This window comes from Aspergillus pseudonomiae, assembly GCF_009193645.1.
Source record: "Aspergillus pseudonomiae strain CBS 119388 unplaced genomic scaffold BDV37scaffold_60, whole genome shotgun sequence".
Taxonomy (NCBI): Eukaryota; Fungi; Ascomycota; class Eurotiomycetes; order Eurotiales; family Aspergillaceae; genus Aspergillus; species Aspergillus pseudonomiae.
In genome coordinates this window covers 140,498-166,807 of record NW_022476052.1, presented here as the reverse complement: position 1 = coordinate 166,807, position 26,310 = coordinate 140,498, and the positions used below count along the sequence as shown (strand labels likewise).

At 48.3% G+C, this 26,310-nt stretch overlaps 8 protein-coding genes across 8 annotated transcripts; 3 read left to right on the top strand and 5 right to left on the bottom strand.

The window, feature by feature from the left end:
- Nucleotides 1–316: 316 nt before the first annotated feature.
- Nucleotides 317–2,310, top strand: BDV37DRAFT_176911 (Gfo/Idh/MocA family protein). Its single transcript, XM_032079419.1, has one exon. It carries the CDS (start codon nucleotides 440–442, stop codon nucleotides 2,183–2,185), a length of 1,746 nt encoding a protein of 581 aa, XP_031939058.1. The 5' UTR covers nucleotides 317–439; the 3' UTR covers nucleotides 2,186–2,310.
- Nucleotides 2,287–4,455, bottom strand: pgmA (phosphoglucomutase PGM2). Its single transcript, XM_032082622.1, has 3 exons — nucleotides 4,184–4,455; nucleotides 3,811–4,112; nucleotides 2,287–3,749 (listed from the first exon to the last, which is right to left on the bottom strand). Exons 1-3 carry the CDS (start codon nucleotides 4,234–4,236, stop codon nucleotides 2,437–2,439), a joined length of 1,668 nt encoding a protein of 555 aa, XP_031939057.1. The 5' UTR covers nucleotides 4,237–4,455; the 3' UTR covers nucleotides 2,287–2,436.
- A 2,526-nt stretch (nucleotides 4,456–6,981) lies between these two features.
- Nucleotides 6,982–7,509, bottom strand: BDV37DRAFT_285436 (oligoribonuclease; the record flags this gene model as incomplete). Its single annotated transcript, XM_032087726.1, has 1 exon — nucleotides 6,982–7,509. One exon carries the CDS (start codon nucleotides 7,507–7,509, stop codon nucleotides 6,982–6,984), a length of 528 nt encoding a protein of 175 aa, XP_031939056.1.
- Nucleotides 7,510–7,885: 376 nt separating this feature from the next.
- On the bottom strand, nucleotides 7,886–10,932 carry BDV37DRAFT_254353 (uncharacterized protein). The gene is made up of 3 exons (XM_032082621.1): nucleotides 9,326–10,932; nucleotides 8,935–9,272; nucleotides 7,886–8,884 (listed from the first exon to the last, which is right to left on the bottom strand). Exons 1-3 carry the CDS (start codon nucleotides 10,356–10,358, stop codon nucleotides 8,483–8,485), a joined length of 1,773 nt encoding a protein of 590 aa, XP_031939055.1. The 5' UTR covers nucleotides 10,359–10,932; the 3' UTR covers nucleotides 7,886–8,482.
- Nucleotides 10,933–11,531: 599 nt separating this feature from the next.
- Nucleotides 11,532–14,260, bottom strand: BDV37DRAFT_285434 (uncharacterized protein; the record flags this gene model as incomplete). Its single annotated transcript, XM_032087725.1, has 8 exons — nucleotides 11,532–12,275; nucleotides 12,345–12,491; nucleotides 12,561–12,618; nucleotides 12,736–13,450; nucleotides 13,510–13,571; nucleotides 13,626–13,790; nucleotides 13,854–13,944; nucleotides 14,029–14,260. 8 exons carry the CDS (start codon nucleotides 14,258–14,260, stop codon nucleotides 11,532–11,534), a joined length of 2,214 nt encoding a protein of 737 aa, XP_031939054.1.
- Nucleotides 14,261–17,335: 3,075 nt separating this feature from the next.
- Nucleotides 17,336–19,717, top strand: BDV37DRAFT_296065 (uncharacterized protein; the record flags this gene model as incomplete). The annotated part of the gene is made up of 8 exons (XM_032090034.1): nucleotides 17,336–17,406; nucleotides 17,471–17,545; nucleotides 17,623–17,886; nucleotides 17,951–17,976; nucleotides 18,031–18,121; nucleotides 18,170–19,176; nucleotides 19,241–19,355; nucleotides 19,420–19,717. The coding sequence occupies 8 exons, from the start codon at nucleotides 17,336–17,338 to the stop codon at nucleotides 19,640–19,642; spliced, it is 1,872 nt and encodes a 623-aa protein (XP_031939053.1). The 3' UTR covers nucleotides 19,643–19,717.
- An 826-nt stretch (nucleotides 19,718–20,543) lies between these two features.
- On the bottom strand, nucleotides 20,544–22,919 carry BDV37DRAFT_273451 (putative beta-N-acetylglucosaminidase; the record flags this gene model as incomplete). Its single annotated transcript, XM_032085058.1, has 2 exons — nucleotides 20,544–20,918; nucleotides 20,982–22,919. 2 exons carry the CDS (start codon nucleotides 22,917–22,919, stop codon nucleotides 20,544–20,546), a joined length of 2,313 nt encoding a protein of 770 aa, XP_031939052.1.
- Nucleotides 22,920–24,077: 1,158 nt separating this feature from the next.
- On the top strand, nucleotides 24,078–26,301 carry BDV37DRAFT_296057 (uncharacterized protein; the record flags this gene model as incomplete). Its single annotated transcript, XM_032090033.1, has 10 exons — nucleotides 24,078–24,231; nucleotides 24,289–24,400; nucleotides 24,462–24,501; nucleotides 24,555–25,037; nucleotides 25,091–25,215; nucleotides 25,280–25,474; nucleotides 25,549–25,787; nucleotides 25,857–25,913; nucleotides 25,971–26,054; nucleotides 26,107–26,301. Exons 1-10 carry the CDS (start codon nucleotides 24,154–24,156, stop codon nucleotides 26,299–26,301), a joined length of 1,608 nt encoding a protein of 535 aa, XP_031939051.1. The 5' UTR covers nucleotides 24,078–24,153.
- Nucleotides 26,302–26,310: the final 9 nt, after the last annotated feature.

Here is a 26,310-nt window from a genome sequence, read left to right as displayed (position 1 = left end):
TGGCGTACATATCCTGGGGAAAATCTTGTACGGATAATGGTCATGTAACGTTGAATGGCAAATATAATCCCGAGTCTTAAGGTACAGGACGTTATCGATAAGGGCCCTGAGTTTATTGTATTGTATTTATTTTTATTTTTATTTTTGGGTGGATCCGGAACGGAGTTATTTTCTCTCTTCGAGCGGATGAGCATGGATGAGCATGAATGATGGCACGAAAGGCAGCACTCGGGCCAATCAGGGCTCGGCTATCCATGCGTGACCTGAGATGGCAGGGTTGCGATGCGAGGTTCCATGGAGTATACTTATCGAGTATCGACTCCATATAAGAATCGAATCCTACCCTCTTCTCCTCATCCCTCTCCCTATCTCCTTCTCTATGTCTAGTTTCACAACCGGAAACTAGTATCTACTTATATTTATTTGACTGATAGTTATCATGGGCGACCCTACTCCCCCGATTTCTCACGATCTCTCCTCATCTTCCCCTTCCCCACCCCACCCTCATTCCGCCAAACCACTTCGTTTCCTTGTCATCGGCGCTGGTTCGCGAGGCAATGCTTACGCCCGAGCCGTCACCAATGCCACCTCAGGTGTGATCCACGCGATTGCCGAGCCACATCCCTTCAAACGACGGGAATTTGGCCGCAATTATATTTGGGGCGACAGCGGTACTCCACAGGACGGGCAGGAGTTCGAAGACTGGCGAGATTGGCTGCGATGGGAAATCAAACGGCGAACACAGAGCAGGTCTCCTGTGACTGCCGCGGCCAATCATACTACCGGTGGAATAGACGGCGTGTTCATCTGCACGCTGGACGAAACCCACGTGGAGATCCTACAAGCTATCGCCCCGTTAGAACTTCACATTTTGTGCGAGAAGCCGCTCGCCCTCTCACTATCCGACTGTCTGACCGTCTACCGCGCGCTACTACCAAAGGAAGCAGGGGGCTTATCACCCCCCTCTTCCCCATCGACCATCTTCTCCATAGGTCATGTCCTCCGATACAGTCCACACAACATCCTCCTCCGAAAGCTCCTCCTTGAGGACCGTGTCATTGGCGACATTATTTCAATGGAACACTGCGAACCAGTTGGATGGTGGCACTTCGCACACAGCTATGTCCGCGGGAACTGGCGACGAGCAACGCCCGAAGGTGACGGCTCCCTGCTCACCAAATCCTGTCACGACCTCGACTTCATCCTGTGGCTCCTTTGTTCCCCGCCACCGCTCCCCGCAGACGCCAACCTCTCCACACAGCAGCAGCAGGAGTACCTCAAGCGCCAACAAGCGCATCTCCCACGCACCATCACCTCCTCCGGCTCCCTGACCCAGTTCCGCAAATCCAGAAAACCTCGTGCCGCCGCCACGGCAACAAATTGCATCTCTTGCCCTGCAGAGAGAGACTGCAATTACAGCGCCATCAAGATCTACCGCGACATGCACGTCGCAAGGGCCGACTACGAATGGCCTGTCAACATCGTCTGTCCAGATATCGAGGATGTAATCCGGAGCTCCTCCTCTCTATCTGAGGAAGAACAGATCAAAGCAGCAGAGGCCCATCTCCTCCGTATTCTGGAAGAAGATTACTCTCCCGAAACGGAGGACAAGGATATCGCCGCGAGACCCTGGTACGGTCGGTGCGTTTACGAATCCGATAACAATGTCTGCGATGACCAGGTCGTCACTCTTACCTGGGATGATGAACCCCTTGACTCTACTACAGCCACCAATGACTATTATCCCCGAACTGCTAAAACGGCCATCTTCCATATGATCGCTCCGACGGAGAAACAATGTGAACGGCGTGGTCGTGTTTACGGGACCCAGGGTGAAATCTCTTACGATTCGCGGAATATTCATATTTACAGCTTCTCGACCCGGTCGACCCGGTCTATTGAGGTGCCGCGGCAGCCGCCAGAAGAGAAGGAGTCTCATGGCGGGGGCGACTACGGTCTGGCGAGGAGCTTTGTCCGTGCCGTGGATGCGGTAGTTAATCAGGGGTGGGAGGTCGAGCGTGCGCAGAGATGCTTCGTGGGCTGTACACTGGAGGAAGCGGTAAGGAGTCATGCGGTTGTGTTCGCGGCGGAAGAGGCGAGGCGGGAGGAGAAGGTGGTTCGGTGGAAGGATTGGTGGGAGGGGAAACTTCAAGATTCGCTGGGGACGAGGTCGGCTTGTGACTAAATTATTGGTTCTACTCGTTATCATGACGGTAGAGGGATTCTGGGGGTGGTTAATGATATGATATGACGTTATGGCGCACAGTAATGAACCGGTTATGGACTGGGATATGAGTTATGATTATACTGCTATGCGATTAACTATCTTAGAATGAAATTTGTCCATGGATGGGTTTTGCTTCTTCCCATCATAAAGAACACTGCACCTCACATACGCTTGTGGCACAATATTTACAAACATTAAATCATAGTCACTTAAGTGCGGACGTCAGGTTCCTCGCGGCCGATGAACTCCTTGAAGTTGAGCAGAGAAAGGGCAAGAGCAACGTTGTCCTTCAAGTACTCGGATGCAGTGAGGCCGAACTTGCTCTTGTCGCTCTCGTACTTCTCAATGTATAGACGGATCGTGGCACCGCTGCTGCCGGTGCCGGACAGACGAACGACGATGCGGCTGCCATCATCGAACTTGGCATACAGGCCCTGGTTCTTGGATACGCTGCCGTCCAAATCGGTATAGGAGAAGTTGCCCACATCGGTGACCTTGCGGCCGGACACGGTGGAGCCGACGAAGCTGTCCTTGTTGGCGACCTTGTCGGAGAGGATAGCAATAACCTTGTTGGCGCCGTCGCTGTCGACGTTCTCGTAGTCGTAGCGGGTGAAGAAAGTGCGGCCGTAGGTCTGCCAGAAGTCGTTCTGGATGGAAGCGATGCTGGGGGTCTGGTCTGGCTTCTGTTTGGCCACACCAGCGATGATGTTCAGCCATGCGACGACGGCCCACAAGCCATCCTTCTCACGGATGTGGTTGCTACCAGTACCGAAGCTCTCCTCTCCGCAGATTGAGATCTTCTTGTTGTCGAACAGGTTGCAAAAGAACTTCCAGCCGGTGGGAACCTCGTAGCTCTGCAGACCCTGTGCCTTGGCGACCAGGTCGACAGCACCGGAGGTGGGCATGGAGCGGGCCAAACCGTAAACACCCTGCTTCTGGAAGTAGGGAATGAGCTTGGCGTGGTGAGAAATGATGGCCAAGCTGTCACCGGGAGACACAAAGGTGTTAGCACCGTAGATCATGTTGCGGTCACCGTCACCATCGCTAGCAGCACCGAAGTGGATACCGTTCTTGTCAACGGCCTCAACCAGCTCATGGGCATAGACCAGGTTGGGGTCAGGGTGACCACCGTTGAAGTCAGGGCTAGGGACACAGTTCATGGTGCTGCTGCTGGGCAGGCCCAGCTCCTTGACGAATATATCGACGCCGTAGGGGCCAGTGACACCGTGCATGCCATCAAACAGAACCTTGAAGTCCTTGTGGGTGTTGAGGAATTCCTTGATCAGGTCGAAGTCGAAAATCTCCTTCATCATCTTGACATAGTCGGTAGTGGAGTGGACAACCTCGACCTCCAATGGGCCGTAGGATTTGGAACCAATGCTGGAAAGATCAATCTCGGGGGTCTCAATATAGTTATAAGAGGTGAGGGTCTTGGAGGTTTCGTAGATCTTGTTGGTGACTGTCTCGGGGGCGGGGGCGCCGTTGGACAGGTTGTACTTGATACCAAAGTCGGCATTGGGACCTATGACATGAGAGTTAGCTGGGGCAATTGCTCAATCTAAAGAGTTCCATGCTGCTCTTACCACCGGGGTTGTGGCTGGCAGTCAGCAGAATGCCACCGGTGGCCTTCCGTACACGGATGAGATTACTGGCAGCCGGGGTGCTCAAGATGCCGTTCTGGCCGACAAGGAGCTTCTTGACGCCATAGGCGGCACTGATCTTCGCGATCTTCTGGATGACCTCGGGGTTATAGAAGCGGCCGTCGCCACCAATGACGAGGAAAGCGTCCTTGGCACCTTCAGGGATGGAGAGGAGGATGCTGGTAATGAAAGATTCGGAGTAGTTGGGCTGCTGGAAGACCTTGACCTTCTTACGAAGACCAGAGCTATAAAGGTTAGCAACGGCTCTATGATATAACAATATCTTAAAATGGATAGATATAGATAAGAGACATACGTTCCCGGCTTCTGGTCAGTAAAAGATTGGAAGGAGACGGTCTGGACGGACATGATGACAAGGATAGTGGTAGGAGGGAGAAAAAGGAAAAGAGAGAGGAGAAGAAAGGAGAGGAAGATAAGAGGATATTATATAGGGAATTGAGATTGCTCACCGACAATCGGGGGAGGGATCGGAAGAAGAGAGAGAGAGAGAGGAAGATAAATAAAGGAGGGGCACCAACTCAAACTAAAACCATGCGTTGAACACTCGCGCCGTCATCAGCATGATTTCATGTATGTACACCTCAGGCCCAAATCAGTGCCCCTCTTCCGCCCCACTTAACGCCGCTCTTGTTTTTTCCCAGGGATCGAGGCCCCGCGCGTGGGGACAAATGGTCCAAGTGCGTGCGCAGAAGGTAATTAGCCTCTCTGACTACATTTAAGACTGAGAGAGATCTCAACAACTCGAATACTCGGCGTATCAATTTCCTATGTTTGATATACTAATTTCATTCTCACCCATAGATTCATGTGGCTAGCTATGGGCACTAATGTCCAAAGATTGACCCAGGATCTCTATTGCAAAATGATGAAGGCCATTTCGACACAAGCACTGGTATATCTCTCGGGCAGCGCCCAACCAACGTTCCTTGGACTCTCTCGGCGCCCTGAGACGTATAGTGGATACAGGCTCCTTGGCAAGATTGAATCGTGGCCTGAACTCATCAAGATAAAAAGTTATCACCGGTATAATCCATTTCTTTGCGACGGTTAGAACATCTAGCATAGGAAAGTTTTCACATTGGATGGGATTGCAAAACACAGGAGGAAACCCGCAAAGATTTGGACCACCAGCACGATAGTGTTCCTCTATGAAGCCGTCATTGGTAGATATGGGTGGGCTGCAGGAGGCCACAGGCGCCTGTCGAGGTGCTCGAGAAGAAGGATATGGCGTGGAGCCAGGCTTGATCGGACCCATTGGTATCAAATGCAGGCGCAGTACTGTTGCTGCGGTGTTTAGCAATACACCGGGTTGTTATGATTGAATAAAAGGTGAGACCAGAAGAGGAAGTAGAAATCATCTTCGCCAGTTAGCGGGTGTAGGTGTGGCTTGTATACAATAGATACTGGTAGTGTCTTGCTTATAGATCAGAGGAAAACGGGGCGTTCAAGTTCTGTGTAGGCAGACCTGTTCTAATTATACGTAATGTGAAGTATGCCTGGATATCAGAAAGAGGTCTAGTTCTGGTAGTAGTTGCGAACATGGCAAGTGCTGTACATAGAGGCTATTCTTGGCCCGAGTATGGGGCTTAACCAAGCATGGTCTATGTATATAACCCAGTCAATGAAGAACATCTGAAGCAGAAATGCTTGCCTTTAACTAAGAGAAAAACTCAGGTAACGTGGCATCTGCTCAGCTTTGAGTCCTTGACGGCCCATTACCACCTGAGGTACGAATCCACGACTGTCACAGAATAAACAAGCACATATCGCAATTCTGATCGAAGTCGAAGGCGCCTTCATTGATGGGCCATTGCAAAGAGAAAAGATGTGAAATTCTCTTGTAGGAACAATGGAGATATTCAATACCTGTCTCTTTGAAACAAAAAAAGAAAGAAAGAAAGAAAGAAAAAGAAAACGAGCGGTAGACTGAGCGAATAGAGGCAATTCTGGAAGGATGGGTGAGTGTCCATAAGCCATCAATGAGTGGTTGGAAGGGCTCAGGTACCAGCACAAAGGCGGCGACGACCCCCATGGAAGGCGGAAAAGTCCTCAAGAAACAATTAGCTAAATTTTAAAAATAGATTCATTATAGAAAACTATTTCTAAGACATTCTATTTATTATGAGTCTCCCCCTTTTCTATACGATTATCCACTTTGACGAAAGTGAGAAGAGAATGTCAAATTATCCCTCGGATTTGCCTCAGTTTGTAGAGTCTTTAATCTAGTTGATTGTTGGACAGGTCCCAATGGAGCTATTTTAATAGCTGCAGCTCTAAACTTTGGGACACGGACGCCCCTGAATGATTGGGCCGCTTCACCCCGTCAGAGCCAAAGTACACGGACAACTCATCGACCACGGGCTCTGCCACTGCATCTGCTGTCGACGGCCTCTTATCACCTTTGCTTATGAATGAATTCAAATCTAGACCCTTCGGCAAGTCGTAAGATTGCAGGGGGGTACTCCGGACGGAGTGAACAGATAGCCCCAGGATGAAAGTAATAGCAGCCTGTTTATCATTGCGACTTCGCGCATTGCCGACTTAACTGCTGTCCCGTTGTCAGATGCAGTCAATGCCCATCTTCCCCCTCACGTCACCATGACTGCGACTAGTTTCACTTCCAAGATTGTGTGAATCAAAGATAGTGGTTAAAGCGAGTTGTTATAGGGTTCGTGGTACACTGCTTTCTGGCCCCCATATTGACACAGTAGAACAGGGGTCTCTTCCTTGAATGATGTGTTGGGGCAAGGCGAAGAAAGAAAGAAAGAAAGAAAGATAGGATGTGGCTGCAAAATTTCTAGCACTAGGTGCTGTTCTTATACAAGATGTGAGAGAAGGTCGCAGCCCATCTTAGGCAAATCCCCGGACTCAGCCAAGTCACAGCGGGAGGTTTCGAGGAGCAGGCTTTTATCACCCTTCATGGTCCATGGTGATGCCAGCCAGAAGGACAACAGCCTTACCTTCTACAGATGTGGCGTGCTCTGTCAGGGAAAGTAAATCAGCACAGCCTACCCAAGCGTCGGTGTGCATACGCTGCAACAGTCGTAACAGCAGCAGTGATCAACTAGAAATCGGTCTAATCAACCCTCTCATTCAATTCCCTCCACTCCCAAACAGTCTCTCCTTATAAAATCGCATCTCCTCGATGCTTTCCAGAATATCATCCTTCGCCAAATGTACCTCCTTCTTCCTAGGCACAGCAGCTAGCAACTCATCCGCACCCCATCGTCGCGCTGCCTCCTTAAACGTGCTCACATCCAAAATCCGATAATGTAACCACTCCAGGACCTTCGCATAAGGACCCCGCGACAAAAAAGCCTTATCCGCATGCACACTATTTCCCGCCAACAGTGCCGTGCGAGGCTGTGGCACATATTGCTGAATGTACGCCAATAGCTCGGAGGCAGCGGATTCAGGTGTAACGGTGGAGGCAAGGACGGCGGCAGTTAATCCTGTATGACCGTGAGTGTCGATGCACCATTGTGACATGTTGTCCAGAGTGGTCTTAGAGACGTTGACGACGGTTTCGAATCCGTGGGGGTCGAGGAGTTGGAGGCTGGCGTCCGTGATGAAGCAGCAAATTTGGATGATTTGGTCCTTTTCGGAATCTAGGCCTGTCATCTGTTTGTGTGATTCAGGCGTGTATTAGGTATCACATATATATGGAGGGAATCGTGGTAGAGTCGAAGAGGAGGTTGCGTACTTCGCAGTCTATCCACACCAGTGGATCAGATGAGCGTGCCAATGGCATTTTGACGGCGTTTATGTGCAAATTGTTATTACTTCACTCGAAATCTAAGAGCAACCAAGTAAGGACTTTTGCTTCAGAGACCTGTGTTCATCTGCGCCTTTGAGTGAGTGGGAAAAAAGTGGGGGTGAAGAAGTTTCCCTGTGACGTTGCGGGGGTAAATTATTTGAATTATTTAATCAATTTAATTCGTAAGTTACGTACGTAGTTCCCGAACGATAAGATAGAAACAGGTAAGATCCCAGCTTCTTCAGATTCAAATCAATCGTATGTTTGTACCTCGCGTGATCCATTTATTCTATAGCAATTAACTTATACCCCAGACCTTTTCAAAAGTATCAAGTAAAGAATTCTAGATCCTTGTAGGCGAGAGCCCTAGGACCATCCAGCACAAGGTAGTTCCAACTCATGCACATAATCCAGAATAGTCTCCATACCGTCGTTATCATCGTCAAAACGTTAAAAAGAGAGAGAGAGAGAGAGAGAGAAGAAAAGTAGAAGTCCCCAAGTAGAAAGAGAAAGAAAGAAGAAAAGAAAGAAAAAACCAACTAGGTGGCTATCGATTGGTCCACTTACGCCAATCCATCATAGCCATCAAGATAATCTTTTGAGAGTGTTCCCCATTCCAAACACGGCAACAAAAAGAGATGAAACGTTGTTCACATAGTTTGTATATGTGCCAGCCAAAACAAAATAACTAAAGCTTAGGATATAGATTATCGAAGATTGCTAAGTTAGCGTTCCGACGTGGTAGTGGAGGGAATTCCCCGATCGAGAACCAATTGGGAGTCATGTTGAACCCAGTAAGTTCATATAACTAATAATATGTTCATCGAGATAGCTTCATCACAACTCTTCGTCCTCATTCTCCTGTGAAACTGGTTGAGGCTGGGCCCCAAAGGAGCTGGAATCCGCCCCTGCAGTTTGAGGTCCCTCTGAAGCGGCACTATCCAAAGCTCCGCTGACGGGTTGAGATAACCCTGATTCAATCCTCCGTCGCAAGGCGTTCTCATCCGCTTGGGATACACTAGCTCTTTGTTTCTTTAAGGGGCTCCCCACGAACTCTCCGTTTAGATTATTTGCCGCAGGCTTGGGGACCTCGGGTATGCCGGCAAGGACTGCTGGTGCAGTTGGAGGGGTGGTGGAGATACTGGATGCTGCAGGAGTCTCTCCTGACGGCTGGGGACTAGCGGTGTCCGTTTTGGGGGTACTAGTGCCCAGAGATGCTGAGGAGTGTTGGCGTTTGAGCTGTATTTCCGTTAGCGCAACTTAAGGCGAAGGCCTCAGGTTTTACTTGCCTTGATCTTACGAACGCCCTCGGCCAGTTCCCCCTGGCGTCTAATATCATCTGGTGACAGATGCTGATCGTCCTCCTTAGCCTCTTCATCGTCGGCTTTACCCAAGATCGAATCATCGTCATCATCGTCACTGTCCATGTCGTCATCTCCAGCGGCCTTGCTCTTCTTTCCCTTCTGCTTGTTCTCGGAACTGTCCCGGAAGTTCAAGAATCCAACTGTGCCACCGGGTTTCAAAGGACCAATATTAGCGAAGTCCGGCTGAAGTGATCTGCGCTTTGCCGAGCCAGGAGTTTCTTGCGACTTGGGATCTTTTAACATGCCCATTTTCTGCAATTGCCCTGTAGATGGTTAGTATAGTAGAAGAGATGTATTGAAGTGATGATTGACTTACGCTCTCCTCTATACATGAATGTGAAAATAGCATAAGGCTTGTCGGATGGGTCGATCCCGGTGACCGTTTGTGTGCTGATGGTCTTGGGGTCGAGGGTCTTGGGCTTTGCAAAACTCGTTGTATGGTCGACATCTGCATCTGTCCCACCATTCCCGTCTGGCTGGGCTTCGTCGTCGTCATCATGAGCATCGAACTGCGGCGAGTATTCACCACGTTTGACCTCCCCCGAGGCCAGAACACGGAACAAAGCCACCTTGATCTGCCCTGCAGACTCAGGAATAGGGTCGTCGTCCGAATCGGAGAAAGACATGTCATCGTCCGAAACGTCCTCGAGGGGTGATTTCGCGTCGTCACCATAGCGCATGATGCCCTTGTCATGCTTGGAGTCCATGTCCAGGTCACTGTTGCCATCGGCCGACGCACGCTTTAGACGACGCTTTTCCATCTTCTGCCGTCTCCGCTCAATCTTCGCGGCCACATCCTTCCCTTCTAGGTCTAAGCCATTGAGCCAGCGCTCCAACCCTACCTCACGGAAGAGGAATTCCCGTTCAGCAAGGCCACCTCCTTCTGACTCAGGGACACTGACCCATCGTGAGTTCACCCAGGTCTCCTCGCCTCTCCGGAGCAAAGTAGCGACCTCTTCCTTTTGTCGCCCGTCGAAGTAGATATAAGCTGCGACCGTCTCGTTCGGAGAGTTTGTCAGCGGCTGATACGGTGCCACCATGCTACTATATTGGCCTCGCTCTGCCGTTTGGCCGGGAAGACCCCCAACAACCTTGGGCTTAGGTGTGGGGTTTTCCGGTGTCGATTTTGGGGTAGAGTAGGGCACATCCTGACCAGGATTCAGCAATGTGATTGAAACTGCAAAGGTGGATTGTTCGGGTTTTCCGGTAGCTGAACCTGGTAGCTTCGGTGGAGGTACGGGAATGTAACAAGCTATGCGAGAGGCTCGGGATTGGCGTTGGATCGAGTACTCGGAAATAGGGCCGTCCGGAGTGTGTATACTCACGGCGAGACCCTTGAAGCACGGCATAATGGGGCGAGCGGTGAGAAGTATGTGAGCAAACTGATGTTCTCCGTAGTATCTTCCAGAGGGGAAAACACGCCGATCGAAAGATGGTCAGGGTGATCGAAGGAGAGAAGATCGTGCGACGGTGCGAAAGAGATAGCTTCCGGTCGTCGTGGGTTGTGGAGGCGGTCAGGGATATCTAGTGTGTTTAGACTGACTGACACCGACAACCTCAAAGGGAGAGAGCGCGAGAACGCAGTTCAAAGAGGTCGCAACTGAAGAGTGTGGTAGCCTATAACGGAGATACTTGGCAAAAGAGCCAGACAATTTGAGAAAGCACGTTCGTAATGCTTTATCTTCTATGTGAACAATTCACACAGGCAATCGTAGCTCGGCGGAGGGGTGTGGGAGGGGAAGAAGGGAATGGCTGGGATATGATAGACCAGTTGATCAGGTTGAGCGTATCAAGTTGAGAATGCGCGTAAAGAATGTAGGTACCAGCAACATCGAGTGAAGGTAATGATTTGACCTATGAAAAAGATATCTGGTATGCCCGAAGGCCAACTCCCTTGTACAGCGTAACGGTGCCAGAAGAAGGGTGGAAGGGGGAGATTGAAAGAGAGGAACGAATGGGATGCGGAGGACTGGGCGATCGACGGCCGCCAGTGGGAACTCCTCCGCCTTTGCTGTTTTCCATGGTTTCGGTTCTGCTTAAACAAACTCCCATGCAACATACATCCATGATTCCTCTTGCCTTCTTGGCGTAAGAATGTACTAGTCCGAGTAGTATATCCTAACAACTGGAGTGACGGTGGATTTAGACTCGATCTCTCTTTGTTTCCCTTTGTGCGACTTCCGTCAAGAGAATCCAGCGCAGTTTCATATGGAGTGTTTGTCCACGAAGCGCCCTTTCAGAGATCTCCTTTCTAGCAATGCTGCAAAGTAGAATAACATACATCGGCATCCTTTCGCCGCTTTAGGTATTGCAGATGTTTGTACAACTCACGGCTCGCTTTGTTGGATGACTATATATAGTATCACATCGTCTCTATTTGTCTAGCGGCTACAGTAAATATATCGCACGAATCTCACAACACTAAATAATCCGAATGGTAAAGAGAAGAGGGGAAAAATTCAATAATACATAGACCAACAGCTTCTTGTGCTAAGATAATGAAACAAAACGATGCGTCTCTCTCAAATCCCCCGCCGTCGTGCCTCTTCCATAGCCATATCTGCCAAGTCAGGAAAATCTCGGTTCAAGCCACTGAAAAGCAACTCGGCCTTCTGTCGCCTTTTCCGCTCAATTCGAGCTTCTATATCCGAGATCTTGTCAAGGACTTTGGCATGTGAATCGATCAGAGACAGCTCAAGCAGGCCGTCCGCGTATTGGCGCAGAGCGCCTAGCTTCCTTTCAAGAGAGGGGATGTTTTCCTCATCAATGGGATTCGGGGCGTTAGCGATGTGATTGTTGGGTTCATGAGGATATCGGTAAGGGGTATTTTTTGGCGTAGAAGAGAGCGGGATATGAGCTTCTACATGCCGACTGTGATGGAAACTTTTGTCCGGGGAGCTTCTGTCCTCCACGAGATCACTGATGCGGAGCTGCCCTTTTGAATTGAAAGACCCTGTCGAACTGCCACGCATGGGAAGGCCAGGGGGAACATCAGCATCTGCAACAATATCTGACCTTCTATTCTGAGCGGGCTCAACACTCTCAGAGGAGGAATGTATAGCTTCGTGTAGCGACCTTTCGTGACCATCGTCGTTTGGCAGCCTATGTCGTTTCTGTCCCCGAGGGTCCAAAGTGTTTTGTGGCGATGCACTTTGTGTAACAGAGACAGCTCTCTTGCCTCTCTTCTGGTCAAATACGTTGTCCACGAAGCCGGAGATGCGACCTCGTGGATCAACAGGCTTAATCCGAGCTCGGACGGGCTTATCCTTGCTTTGGTATGGATGAGAAAAATGGCAACAACGACAGTTGCATATTTGTGAGCATTTCGGGCAAACCCATGAGGTTTCATTTCTGAGGAACTTAAGGAGATCAATATCGAAGTGCCTATACAAGCCACGATAACAAAAGAAAGCTGAGCATTGAGAGCATGTTATTCCCTTCCAGATAGGGTGACTGTCACGACAGAGGTGACAGAGGCGTTCCTAGGCGTTGTCAGCTTGAATATTAATCAAGCCATCGCAAAGGCTAGTATAAAGCTCATGTGAACTTACTGAGGATTGTCGTCGCGCTTCCGCTGCTACCAGAGCCATGGCGCCCAAAGTCTTTCGTCTAGTATATAGGTTAGCTGAATGATATTCCCTGGGCCCGGCGAAATCGAAACTTGAATAGACTATTATACAGGCAAGCTAAGGCATGCCGGTCTAATAGTGATTAGGGGAGCCATACTTCGGTCGTCCTGTGTCTGAGGGGGAATAGCCGCCTAATCTATCTCGAGTAGTCTTGATGAGGGTTCGGCAATATTCGCTCCGGAATAGCTCAGCCCAAGTATAGTCACCAACATGCTTGCAACTCCTTCCGGATACGTAACATGTTAGACAGAGGTCAAAATCTCCACACTGTTCGCAGTGTAAGTGTCGGTTCCAGATCGTCAATCCGCAAAAGTTACATTCCACCACAGCTCCTTGTGTATCCACAAGTTTAATAGGCACAGATGAGTCACACCCAGTATCCTCGTCATCGACTAGCTGTTGAAGCATATCTACAAGCAGTTTCGTCTCTTCTGGGTTGTGACTGCTGTCACGGAGTGCATGTATTGGTATCAAGGGAACTCGGCCTGTGTCTGCATAGCATTGCTTTTGATATACAGGCTGGATATAATCAAAAAATGATGGAATCGAGGATGCATGCAGGATGTTCCAAACCACTTTCGTCACCATGGGGCTGACATTCCATATTTGATGAGCAGTTGCTGAAGGAAATATCACCAAGTCCCCAGGCTCTTGATGAGTGACGTATATCGGGAAATTGGCAGATTCCATTTGCGCGATGGAGATATTGGCCCAATCAGTGTGGGATGACTTTCCAAGCCCTTCCATAAACGCGTCATACTTTTCCTGTGAGCGTTGATCTGTGCCAAAGCACAATGATCCATATCGGCTTTCTTTATTATACAAGGGTAAGCCCTAAGAAAGACTGGTGCAGCGAGGGGTATTTACATACCTTCAGACTCGATCATCAGATTAAGTGCAACTGTTCCACTAAAACATCTGTGGAAACCGGACCTGAAATATGATTCATGAGCAAATAGTTTCGCATCATATCCGCAGCCTACGTACAAGGACAACTGTGTTCCAACGTAAGCCATCAACACTTCGGGCGTGATTTCCTTTGGTAATACTCGGAACAAGTCGAACGAGCCTAGTTGCATTAAACAAGAAGGCAAGACGGCCTTCAACGCTCTGATCCACTCGACAGGACATTGAAGGTCTTTCGCGTAGAGCCTACTATGGCAGTCAACAAAACATGTCACAGACTTGTAATGGCAGGTTTCCTTTTTGACATACGATTCCCGAGCGTGACCAGCACGAGTGTGGTCCGTTGGTATCAGATCACGAAGCCGCATCCTAACATCGCGACCAGTCTGACAGTTCCTTACTGGTATAGCTAAGTAGAGAAACCCGAGAACAGATGTCAGAAAATCTATATGAGATATCTGTCATGCAACTGTTAGATACATACCTCCCGAGGAAGATGATGTAACCAAGCACCCATTGTTCAAAGTTGATGCGTCCCAGCGATCAGTTTGATTTAGTCCACGAATCACGAACGGCTTTCCTTCCTGTAGCTTCTTTTCAAACCAGCCAGGGGTTTCATAGATGGCCTGAACCGGAAACTCGGAAAATGGCACAAACAGCCCCCCGGAACGCAGGAGATCCTGCACGGATGGTATACTTGACTGAGAAAACTCCATTTTGTGGCTGGCATAGAATCCGCATACATTTCTATGTAACGTAAAGCAATGGAGGCATATTTCCGGATATATGGGTCGATGCCACGTCAGTGTCGAACTACGAACAAGCATCTCGGAACTGGATGTGGCGGTTCTTTCTCTCTGGGGCTAACACACGTGACTTATGGCTACGAAGTGCCTTAACCCTTTAAGGAAATATAGTAGAACTGGGCGCTGTCCCAAACTCAAGGCTATATATAAAATGAAGGCACTAGCATGCTGCATCACCATATCAGTAATCTAACTAAATCTAGATGGAATAAACATTCAAAGGATCAATCTATCACGATGATGTAGTTCCATCTACTGCGCCAGGTTGTATGAATATCAAGCCTCTCGGAATCTGATGTTACTATAGGGTTTGGCTAGTAGCGGTTAACAAGGTGAAACTGGCTTCAGTGAGTTATCCTGAGCCATCAGATGATGGTACTATTCGCATATAAGTCCCTTGTTTTCTGTGGACTGTGTTCTCAGAAAAAGGGCACGATGCAGAAACCCAGTGTGAACGGCGGACCACTTCCTTCTCTTCTGGAAAATGTTTAAGTACGTCCCAGTTAACTTAAACTGATGTAGACAAATGCAAAGGCTCTGACTAATATTGCGGATGACTACTTCGGCGAAACTCTAAACTATATAGCGTTTCGTCGTGTTTTGTGATGCTCCTGTTTCAGTAACAACAGGACTGACACATAGATGATAGTACTACAAGAGATACAGGTTGGATACGTTGAACAGTGTATCTCTTTACACATGAACCGAGACATCTCATTCGCAATCCTCCAGGTTATTAAAGGATGAATACCATTGAGTGACAAATGGAAATTTATTCCCGTGACAAGGAAGGGCCCGTGTGCTGGTATGAGTTAGGGTTCCTGTACGAAGTAGCGCCGCAGTATTTGCCTTGCCATTCTATGGGGAGCTTATTGATAGAAACTATATAGCTACACAGTTAATTTGAAGATCTCAAGTCTATGAGTGTATAGCAGGACATACAAAGTGTATCCTTTCCCATGCGTTGATGCTCCGCAAGAACAGTACTCCGACTCGAATTGAAAGATGAACTGCGAGCGTAGAACCCCTGACAAATCATAGTCCCGAATCAAATGAATAGAAGTGGTCGTCTGTTGAGATTTCTTCAGCCGCCATTCGTCATCTCCAGCTAAGGAAACGTATCCACACCTTGGGACAACGCTGGACACAGCAAATGTAGAATAATTAACTTTTGTTTGATTTGATTCAGGGTAATGTAGCCTGAGACTTGGGGTTCGGCGTCCGTGTCGACCTAATCTTGCTTCGGTTTTCTGTTCCAATATCGACCAGCTATGATACTCCTTAACCTAAAATGTTAGATTTTATTAATCTGGTTCAGCCCTCGGTATACTCCCCGAGTTGGGTCATTCTGACGGGCTGTGAATCCACCTCGGCTTCTCGAACCTGGGGATTTCTAGGGTTGATTCCGTTAGGTGGATGGTCACCTTTTACCATTGGTGCTGGTATATTTATGATTCGCAGATTATGGAGACAGTGTGGTTGTGATGATGGAAGTTCTCTCGTCATCCCGGAATAACCACCCGCGAACTCTCGTTGTATTGTCGTACACATGGGACCATGAATGAAAGCAACAATAGGAGATATTAGGATATTGAAAATGAAATCACAATGCAAATAAAGAGTTTTTTTTTTAAAAAAAAAAGAAAAAATAAATAAAAATAAATAAATAAAAATAAATAAATAAAAAAAAATAAAAAGACAACCCCCCATAATGTATGAATAGACTCGCTTGTCGTTCTCGTCACTATTACGCAGTGCTACTAGTCGGTACTAAATACTAATTGAACTGGGGCTGGAACCGGCTGTACTATTCCACATGAGGATTAGTGCATCAACTCAATCCCACCCGAGTGACCAATCGCCAGATCGCTAGTACACTTCAGTTGTTCAGCTCATGAGAAACGTAGCTTGGGTGCAGTATCATTTTTCCTCTCCTGCCTGACCTACCAATAATTACACAGACTACAGTCTACATCTTGTTACCTTACATCCTTAGCACTGTCTATGACTACTCGATGCAAGAAGCTCTCTGCTTCCAAAACGCGGGCAGTCCGCTGTACACAAGTCATAGACAGGATACTCTGGACTTGGCGTGCTTTGAGTTCCAGGAACAGCTACTACAGTAGTACGTACTCCACCAGAAACGCTTGGTATGCATGATTTACATCTAAACAGTACTAGCTATAATCTATCTAGTTCACCAAGATTTCCTTAGTAATTAGCTCTAGAGGCTCAGCGGCAGTCAGATTTGGGAGTGGTTAGAAACACCTATAATTGTATAAAAATGGCTAAGGATTAAAAAAAAACCTCACAGAATGGATCTCTCTGCCCATGCTATAAAGAACTTTTAGACAATATACAATATACAATATAGTAGAGCTTACTTCTTCTACAAAGGATTGGATAAAGTGGCTTCACCAGAGCCCCTCTTCCCAGTGTTTTATTGTTCTGTTACTGCATTTGAGTTGAAAGAGAACATGAGGGGAAAGATGAAAATGTGGGTATATTGCACCATACTACCGGGTAAGATCTACTAGTAGTAGGGTCCAGTGACAAAATATTAGGGATGGATTACCTGGTGGTGAGTACGGGGTTGGGGATTCCCACGGGGAAACAGGAGTAGAACCATGGAGAGAAAGAAGTGTTAACTGCCCAGGTGAATACAGTCACACTTTGATTGGGCAATGGTTGCTGGTAACCCCGTCTGGGGAAGCATCACCTGCTGTGTTGGAGCCCTATTTCTCAGGGCTTCCATGACTGACACCTTCCCCTTTTAGATCGCATGACACTGTTCTTTTTTCATCTTGTCTGCGTCTCCCCCGCACTTTTCCCTTCTTAAACTCTTTCTCCCTCCCTATTCCCACCTTATCCCTTTGCGAAGTACTGTTAACTCTCTCCCACCTCAGTCATCGAAACTATAACCCTCCCAATCGCTGACTGAATTCACCTTTCTCTATTCGTCTCTTTCTGCAAGCTTCAGTGATCATGGACGACTCCAAAGTGAAGTCGGATGGAGACACACCTTCTGGTGATCTAATGTCACACGTGGAGCAACGGTTCGTAGTCTCTGCCATCTATAGTCCGTCCCCAAAGAAGCCCTTGCTAACAGGTTCTGTACAGCCTCAGCGATGATCATGGCGCTTCTGAGAAAGGTCATGTTGAGCATATCAACCTCAACAAGAACACCTCTGCCAAGTAAGCTATCTCTCACTTGCAGTCATATTCACAGCATCTCCCTTTCTGAGCGATTGAAGGCTAATGTATCCTTCTAGGATCAAGAACCCTCTGGCAGACTTAACCCCCGCTCAAGTTCTTCAAGATGTTGAGCACTTCGCCAATGAGCATGGGCTGCAGGACATTCTGGATCACCTGAAGAAGGGTGCTCTGATTGCGAGGGACCCAGACAACTTTGAGACCGTTGAGAATATGACTGATGACGAAATCACAGTCATTACTAACGAGACTACCCACAAGTGGCGCCAGCCATGGCCGCTCTATTTTACCATTGGCCTTTGCTCTATTGGGGCTGCCGTCCAGTATGTACCTTGGCGACTCGTTGTCTATTACGTTCACTTATAGCAATCGCTAATTATTCATCAGGGGATGGGATCAGACGGGAAGTAATGGTACATATTCTTGACAACCTTGCGGTTGAACGCCTATTTACCTCCTTCAATTAGGTGCCAACTTGTCTTTTCCTGATGCCCTTGGTATTCCAGAGAAAGGTGAACTCAAGGCTAGAAACCAGTGGCTTGTTGGTATTCTGAACTCGTACGTATTTCACCCTTCCACATGCTCATCTATTGATATGGAAACTAGTGCGCCTTACCTCGCAACTGCGTTTGGCGGCTGCTGGCTCTCCGACCCCCTGAACAAGTATCTGGGCCGTCGTGGCGTCATCTTTATCTCTGCTATTTTCTGTTTGCTGACTCCAATCGGCTCTGCTGTCTCTCAAACCTGGCCTCAGTTATTTGTCACTCGCCTCTTGATGGGTATTGGGATGGGACTGAAAGGAGCCACAATCCCCATATACTGCGCTGAAAACACCCCTGCAAACATTCGTGGCGGCCTGGTTATGTCCTGGCAATTGTGGACCGCATTTGGAATCTTCCTCGGGACTTGCGCAAACCTTGCTGTCAAAGACACGGGTGCCATATCCTGGCGCCTACAGCTCGGCTCAGCTTTTATTCCAGCCCTTCCTCTGACTCTTGGGGTGTTCTTATGCCCTGAATCCCCTCGCTGGTATCTTAAGAAGGGTTTAGTAAGGAAAGCATACCAGTCGCTATGCAAGTTGCGTAACAGTGATTTGCAGGCCGCCAGAGACCTGTACTACATCTATACCCAGATCAAGATTGAAGAAGAGCTTGTTGGTAAGAACAATATTATGGTGCGTCTTGGTGAATTGTTCACTATCCCGCGTGTCCGCCGTGCAACCCTTGCGTCAGGGACAGTCATGCTTGCCCAGCAGATGTGCGGTATTAATATTGTGGCGTTCTATTCCTCCACAATCTTTGCTCAAGCTGGGGCGAATATGACTGAGGCATTGCTTGCTTCGTGGGGCTTTGGTCTGGTCAACTTCCTGTTCGCCTTTCCGGCTGTGTTCACCATTGATACATACGGACGCAGGGCCCTTCTCTTGTTTACTTTCCCCCAAATGGCCTGGACATTGTTGGCTGCAGGGTTTTGCTTTTACATACCGAAGGAGCAGACTGCACATCTAGCCTGTATCTCTCTTTTCGTTTTTATGTTTGCCGCGTTCTATTCAGTCGGCGAGGGACCAGTTCCTTTCGCTTACTCTGCCGAGGTTTTTCCTCTGTCGCATCGAGGTGAGAACCCCACCCTGAAAAATCATGGAGATGACTCACTCAAACATTCTATCTCATTACATAGAGGTTGGTATGTCTTTTGCTGTGGCAACAAACTTCTTTTGGGCGGCCGTGCTCAGCATCACATTCCCACGGATGCTAGGGGTTATGACGCCAACGGGAGCTTTCGCCTTTTACGCGTAAGTTGTCACTCAGATAGTTCTACTTTGGATCCTGTTCTACAAAGACCTGACATAAGAACAGTGGCTTGAATGTTACAGCATGTATCATGATCTTCTTCTTAGTCCCGGAGACTAAGCAGCGCACCCTGGAGGAGCTGGACTACGTATTTGCTGTCCCTGTCCGTATGCACTCCGGCTACCAGCTCAAGAAAGCACTCCCGTACTGGGTCAAGAGATATATCCTTCGACGCAATGTCAAGCTGGAGCCTTTGTACCAGTTTGACCACGTAGCGACGCGGACCTAAAGGACGAGGCAGGGCCTAATGTCCCGCATATTGAGAGAACCAATTTGTTACTTCACCGGGTTAGGAGTTCGAGACGATTTACTAATGCCTTTCTAATTCTTTCGATGGTTCAATATAGGATCTTATGGCGTGTATGTACCAGGTCAGGGGTGACTATGAGGCTAACGTTCGCCATGTTTTACTAGTTCCATCAGCGTATGTGAAATGGAAAATTGCTTGAATGGTTTTTTTCTACCTAGGTGTCCTTTGGGAGACAATGAGCGTCAATCTATCCTGCTTTGGTCCCTCAACTGTAAAGAGGAACTTTTCGAGACCTCGCATTGGCTCTGGTTCACCCTCTCCTCTTGTTCACTCTTTCCGGGGATCAACAATGGCATGCTACTCGGGAGTCGGATCATTCTAGTGGAACGGGACTGCCTTGTGCTATCATGGGTCAGAGCGGATCAGAACCCAGCTCACAGTCACTAGAAAGAAGGGACAGCCATTTAATTAGATCTCTCAATAAAAATTATGGCACCCCGCTTGCTTTCCCTACTTTCTTGCTCTTTCCACCTGTGTCCTGCTGCTGACTTGGCGACATTCTTCCATCGTAATGGCACTACAGTACCGTATACAAGGTATGAACTTTGGGGGACATGAGGTCTCCGGAAAGCGGGTCTATGAGCTCTCCACACTCATCCCGGGGATGTAATACAAAGTACCCCAACCACTACACCGATAGAGTGGTCAACTCTGGATTGCAGAGAGAAGGATCCGTTTCGATTTAGAACCTCTATATACGCTAATCCCTAGAAATAACAATGGGACTAATGTGTCGTCAGCACATAAGGGCTTAAGACCCATCGCAAACCCCACAGTGACAATTTTGTTTCATCTCTGAGGGACCTCGTTCATATCATTATCAAGCATCGAGTTGCATTGCCCCCGTTCGGCAACTCCACCAGACCTTGAACCCAATCTTCTCATACCACCCTTCTAGGCTCACCCAGTCAACAAAAACCCCCTCAACTCCTCTCTGTTTCATATCTTCAATCGCATGGCAAAGCATTGCAAGCCCAACCCCCTCCTTGCGATAATCTGCGTCAACACCTACACAACCGATGAGGCCGGTCTTGGGTCCACAGAGAGAAGGGAATGCCCAATGCGCCTTGAGCATAGGAGACTCATGGGAAAGCATTAGTGTCCAGCCCACCTGCTTCCCGTTGGGGTCAAATGCGGTCATTACGCTAGATGGGTATTTGCTGGGGTCAAGTTTATGATACATCTGAACCCAGGCCTATGATAGATATCAGTACATTATAATGCACTCAAAGATGACAAGGGATATTGGATTACATACCTGGTTATACGAGAAGTTCTTCTCCTGGCCAACAATACATTCTTGGTAGTCGGCAGTTTCTAGGGGACGGAAGGTGTATCCTCGCTCCTTGGCTCGAGTAACGTACGGCTCTGGACTTTGAAATTGTTTGATGTCTTGATAGAGATCAACAGACCGTGGAACAGGAGGGTTCAGTTGAAACCCCCGATGGACAAAGAATTCCCGGACCTCCGTCGGCAGGTCAATGGGAAGTCCAGGCCAGAAACGTGGGAATGTACTTCCCAGTTCTAGACGAGAATTCTTGAATGTTTTCACCATCCAAGCCTTACACTCTGCAAGTAACGCGGTCCCTACTCCCCGACCCTGCCATTTTGGATCAACCGCAAGTGCTGCAAGTTGGACACAGACAGTATCTTGCTGAGTGACCACGAAGAGGAGACAAAATCCAACGACTTTAGACTCCGGGTAGTTTGTCCTAGCAACGAGATGGTGTGATTCGGCAGGAAGAAGATGGGGCGGAGGCGTTATCACTTCATTTAAGTTATCTGCAGATACTGTATAATTGGGCAAGGCTGCGAGCCATATATCATATACCTGGGGAAAGTCAGTTGGAGCTGCGTATTGTTGTACTTCAAGCCAACGTGGTGCAGGCTTTTCTGGCCCAACGGGCAGAGACCCCTTTGCTAGTTGCGGCTTAAAGAGATGCTCCACAGCTACTGTAAAAGCCTCTATTGTTGGCTCGTACGTGGCAACGTATGTCTGAATGCTCGAATCATCAAGAAAGTCATAGGGATTGCAGAGTGCCATAGCAACCATTGAACGACTGCGGCGCGGCAGTTCGAGGCCCAGCGTTTTTTGATATGCTGATTCCCGTGCATTGATAGAGGCGAATATGACCACGTCGGCAGCTTCGATGAGGCTGAGCTGCTCACTCGATAGACCCTCTGGCCCGTACCTAATCTCGAAAGCCTGGCTATTCCATTGTCTAAGAATGTCGAGATAAACGGAGGCATTATAGGATCCCTTTCTGCCCAAACCTTCCCCATCCACTGCACCGCCAGCCGGTGTCTTATCACCCGGAAAGAGAAATGCAATTTTCGATGAAGGAGACAGGGGAAGAATACTCTGTGTATCGCGCACAAGAGTGACCGATCTAGAATAGGCCTCTTTCGCTAACTCTGTGCCTTTTTGGTTAAGAGATGTAAGCCCATCAAGGCTCTGTGGCTTGAGAGCTGCGTCCCAACTCAGAAAACGGGCTTTTAGTGCAGTTACTCTGCGAAAAGCTTCCTCTAGGCGCGAAGTCGGCACCTTTCCGGATTTTATAGCCTCGTAGATCTTGTTGATGGATCCTACCTGGACATCATAAGTGTGGCAGACCATAATGCTATCACAGCCTGCCTCTAAAGCGAGGACCGCTCCCTGCTCCGTACCGTATGAGGCACGAATACCATCCATCTCTAGACAGTCTGTGATCACCATACCGTCATAGTCCATGTCCTTCCGTAATATATTCAAGGCTTCAGCAGACAGTGTAGCAGGAAGCTGACTGTCGTCAATAGCAGGTAGCGAAATGTGGGCTGTCATTACTGCCTCAATACCTTCGGCTGCAGCTCTGCGAAAAGGTCTCAATTCACACTTGTCTAGCTGTTCTCTTGTTTTAGAGATGACAGGAAGGCCATAATGAGAGTCCACAGCAGTATCTCCGTGTCCCGGGAAATGCTTGACGCTGGGTACCACTTTCTGCTCTCGGAGACCATGAGCAGTGGCGCATGCCAATCTTCCGACAAATCCAGGGTGATCTCCAAAGCTGCGGACCCCAATCACTGGGTTCAGTGGCTCTGAGTTGATGTCGCACACAGGGGCATAGTTCATGTTTATCCCGAATAATCTCAGCGTCTCGCCTGTGACAGCGCCGACAGCCTGAGCAAGCTCTGGGGCATAAGTCGCTCCGAGAGCCATAGGGCCTGGGAGTTGAGCGGCAATAGGAGGTGAAATCCGGGTGACCAACCCATTCTCTTGGTCAATACCAATAAACAGGGGATATTCATGTCCAGCTAGTCTCGCTTCCTCTTGTAAAGAATGGGTTAGGGTCTGAGAGTATTAGCGCTGTTTTCTTTTTGGTATATATGATGGTATGCCTGGAGTGGCCTACCTGCAACTGAGCTGCATCGCTGATATTTCGCTTGAAAAGAACAATTCCTCCCAAGCCATATTCGTGGATTAGGGTTTTGATCTCAGGACTAGGAGTGAGGCCGTGAAAGCCGACCGCGAAAAGCTATACAAGGGTGGACCTTAGCTTAGTATTGTACATTGGCGTTGTTTGTTCGAAAATCGTGCTGGGAAGCCTTGTTCATACCTGGCCGACTTTCTTACGTAGATCTGTAGGTTGCATCTCAGCAACTATAGAATGAAGGGTTGAAGAGGGGTAGAGGGTGACCCAGGTGGTGGTGATGGGCGTAGGAATGTGAGGTGGAGTGGTTGTACGTAGTTTCCGTTATTAAATGCCTAGCAAGGAGACCCACGCGGGGGGAGGGGATCTAAGCATCAGTCCATTAGTTGGGCCAATAAGAGTTGAATTCAAGGGAAGAGTACTAGTTAAGTAGTAGTGGGTAGGTAGGTAGAAACATGGATGGATCTTGAAGGGAGAGATGCGATAGAAATGAAGATACTCCGTACATACAATGCATACAATACATTCAATCCAAACCCTGATCCAGGAAGGGTTTAGTATGGTTGATTGTTTGATTGTTTGCCTTACACCGATGGTTCAAACTTCAGGCATGAACCCCGGATTTATTCACGTGAACCTATAGAAGGAGAGTAGCCAACGAATAATAAAACCACCGACACTGACATCTGTGAGGAATGGTAAAATCAATGCCAGCGATACCTTGATCTGCTTCATTGCGGGGTAAGAAAAGGAAGACTGACCAACTCATCCGATTCGACGGATTATTTCTCTGATAAAAGTGCCATATTCTATCAGTTACTACACATCCTTGATTCCACGAACGCCAAGGATCACCGTCTCTCTCTTATCTTCCCATCTCTATCGTCGTCTCATCTTTGCCGTTTTCTCCGTACCATTCTACTGATCTGCCCCATTCTTTCGTCTGCTCTCAATTCAGTAACAGCGCACATCCTCTCCGACACCGAGTGACAAGGACCGCTTATCCCTTCCTGGACGATTGTCATGTCACACAACGATCGGAGTGGAAATCAAAACATTCCTTCGATGGATTTGAGCGTTGCAAACAACGGGCATGTTGAGGTAACTCCTGACTCCACCAGCAAGGCCAATGTCACCGTTCAGGGTATAGTACCGCAGCAAGAGCGGCCCAGAAGGGATGAGCTTGACCACCTTTTCAGAGCCGAGGAAGACTATGACCAGCCAACAACGACCCGAAAAGAGTTATGGTCTTACTACCTGTACTATAATGGTGAGCTTGTTGGGGTCTCTTGCTTCTGGTCCTCCCTGACTTGGATTGCCTTGCCCTTCAGGTGATAATGGAGTTGGTCCTGGTTCTTATTCTCAAGCATTGTAAGCGCGCTGGATCGGCATTATCACAAACTGAACTGATTGAGACCCTTTAGATTTCAATGGGCCCTGACCGGTGCGGGCTGGCAGCCAGGGACGGAACCGCATGAACCTTGCACAGCATCATCTGCGTGTGTGGTTCCTTGGGCCGGCGGCACTCGTTCCGTCTCGTCAGTCGTCCTCATCGCCAATGGACTTTGTTTTACTTTTATGACGGTGATCTTTGTTTGGTTGGGTAGTGCTGCAGATTATGGCGCCTTTGGCCGCTGGCTACTCTTAGCCCTCACCGTGGTCTGTTGGGCTTTGCAGTATGGTATGATGGCAATCAAGCATCCCAATCAATGGCCTGCAGCGATGGGCATGTATGTGGTCGCATATGTTGCTTACGGTGCGACATTGGTATTCTATGCAGCCGTTTTCCCTCGGCTTGCGCGCTTTATGCCCCACGTCCGCAAGGCCCGTGAAGAAGATTTGCGCGAAAACAAAATCACCTTGGAGGAGTACGACGCGATAGAGTCGCTGGAGAGGAACCATATCAGGTTGATAACCTATCTTATATCAACCTTGCTGAGTAGACACTAATGAAACGTAGCAATGTGTCCACTGCGCACAGTAATATTGGTTATCTCTTCACACTTGCGCTCAATTTGAGCGTATTGCTACCACTCCAGGGAAACGACTACTCAAACAATCTTGCTTTGTGTCTGACAAACTCCTGTAAGGATGACCTGTGTGACCTAAGCCTATACTAACTTTGTAACTTCTGGCTAACGGTCTTCAGACTGGGTCGTCCTAGGCGTGTGGTGGTTTATTTTCCAGCAGAGGCGGCCTGGTCCCCAAGTCCCAGAGGGTTCTAGTTATGCAACAATTGGCTTCAAGCAATTATGGGTAGCACTCCGAGAGGTTCGATCGCTGCCGCAGACGTTTCTCTACTTTGTTGCGTACTTTTTGCTGGCTGATGGGCTAAACACGACCGGTAAGGTTGCTGCTTTGTACCTACTGTCAAACTGAGAAGCTCAAGATCAAAGCTAATGGAGTCTCATTCAACAGGGACACTCGTCGGCATAATCCAGAACAATGAGGTATCCTTTTCGTTCCTCCAACTGACATATCTTGGAATCGTTCAAGCAGTAACCTCAACCATCTCGACCTTCGGATTCTGGTATATCCAGAAATACTTCAAGATAAGCACTAAGCGAATGTTTCTTGTTACAAACTTCTTCAGTGTGTTCATCCATTTTTGGGGTATGTTGGGTTTGTGGACAACACACATCGGATATCATCATCGGGTAAGTCAATTTGCTACACAGACTACGTAAAGTCTGCAAGGCTTTCACTAACAAGATATGCTCACACAGTGGGAGTTCTACTTCTACAACATTGTTTTTGGTCTCTTTCAGGCTCCATACTATGCCGTACGTTCGTCTCTTTTCTGAATTTTCTGAGGTTATAATTATAGTAATCCAGAACAGTACGCCCAAACTATGATTAGCGAACTCATGCCCCAAGGATACGATAACATGTTTTTCGCTCTATTCGGCATCACCAACCGTGCGGTAAGTCTGCCATTTACTGCCACATCGAAGCGCACTAACACTGTCCATGTAGTCCTCAATAATCGGCCCGAATGTCATTCAAGCCATCATCAATGATACGCAGAACAATTGGATGGGGTTTCCGTTTCTCTTTGCTATTTGCACTGCTGCCATGATCATGATCAGTTTTGTGGATGTGGAGAAAGGTCGTCAGGACGGACGAAAATTCGTGCAGAAGAAAAAGCTGGCTTCGGGAGATGAGGCTTAACCAAATACT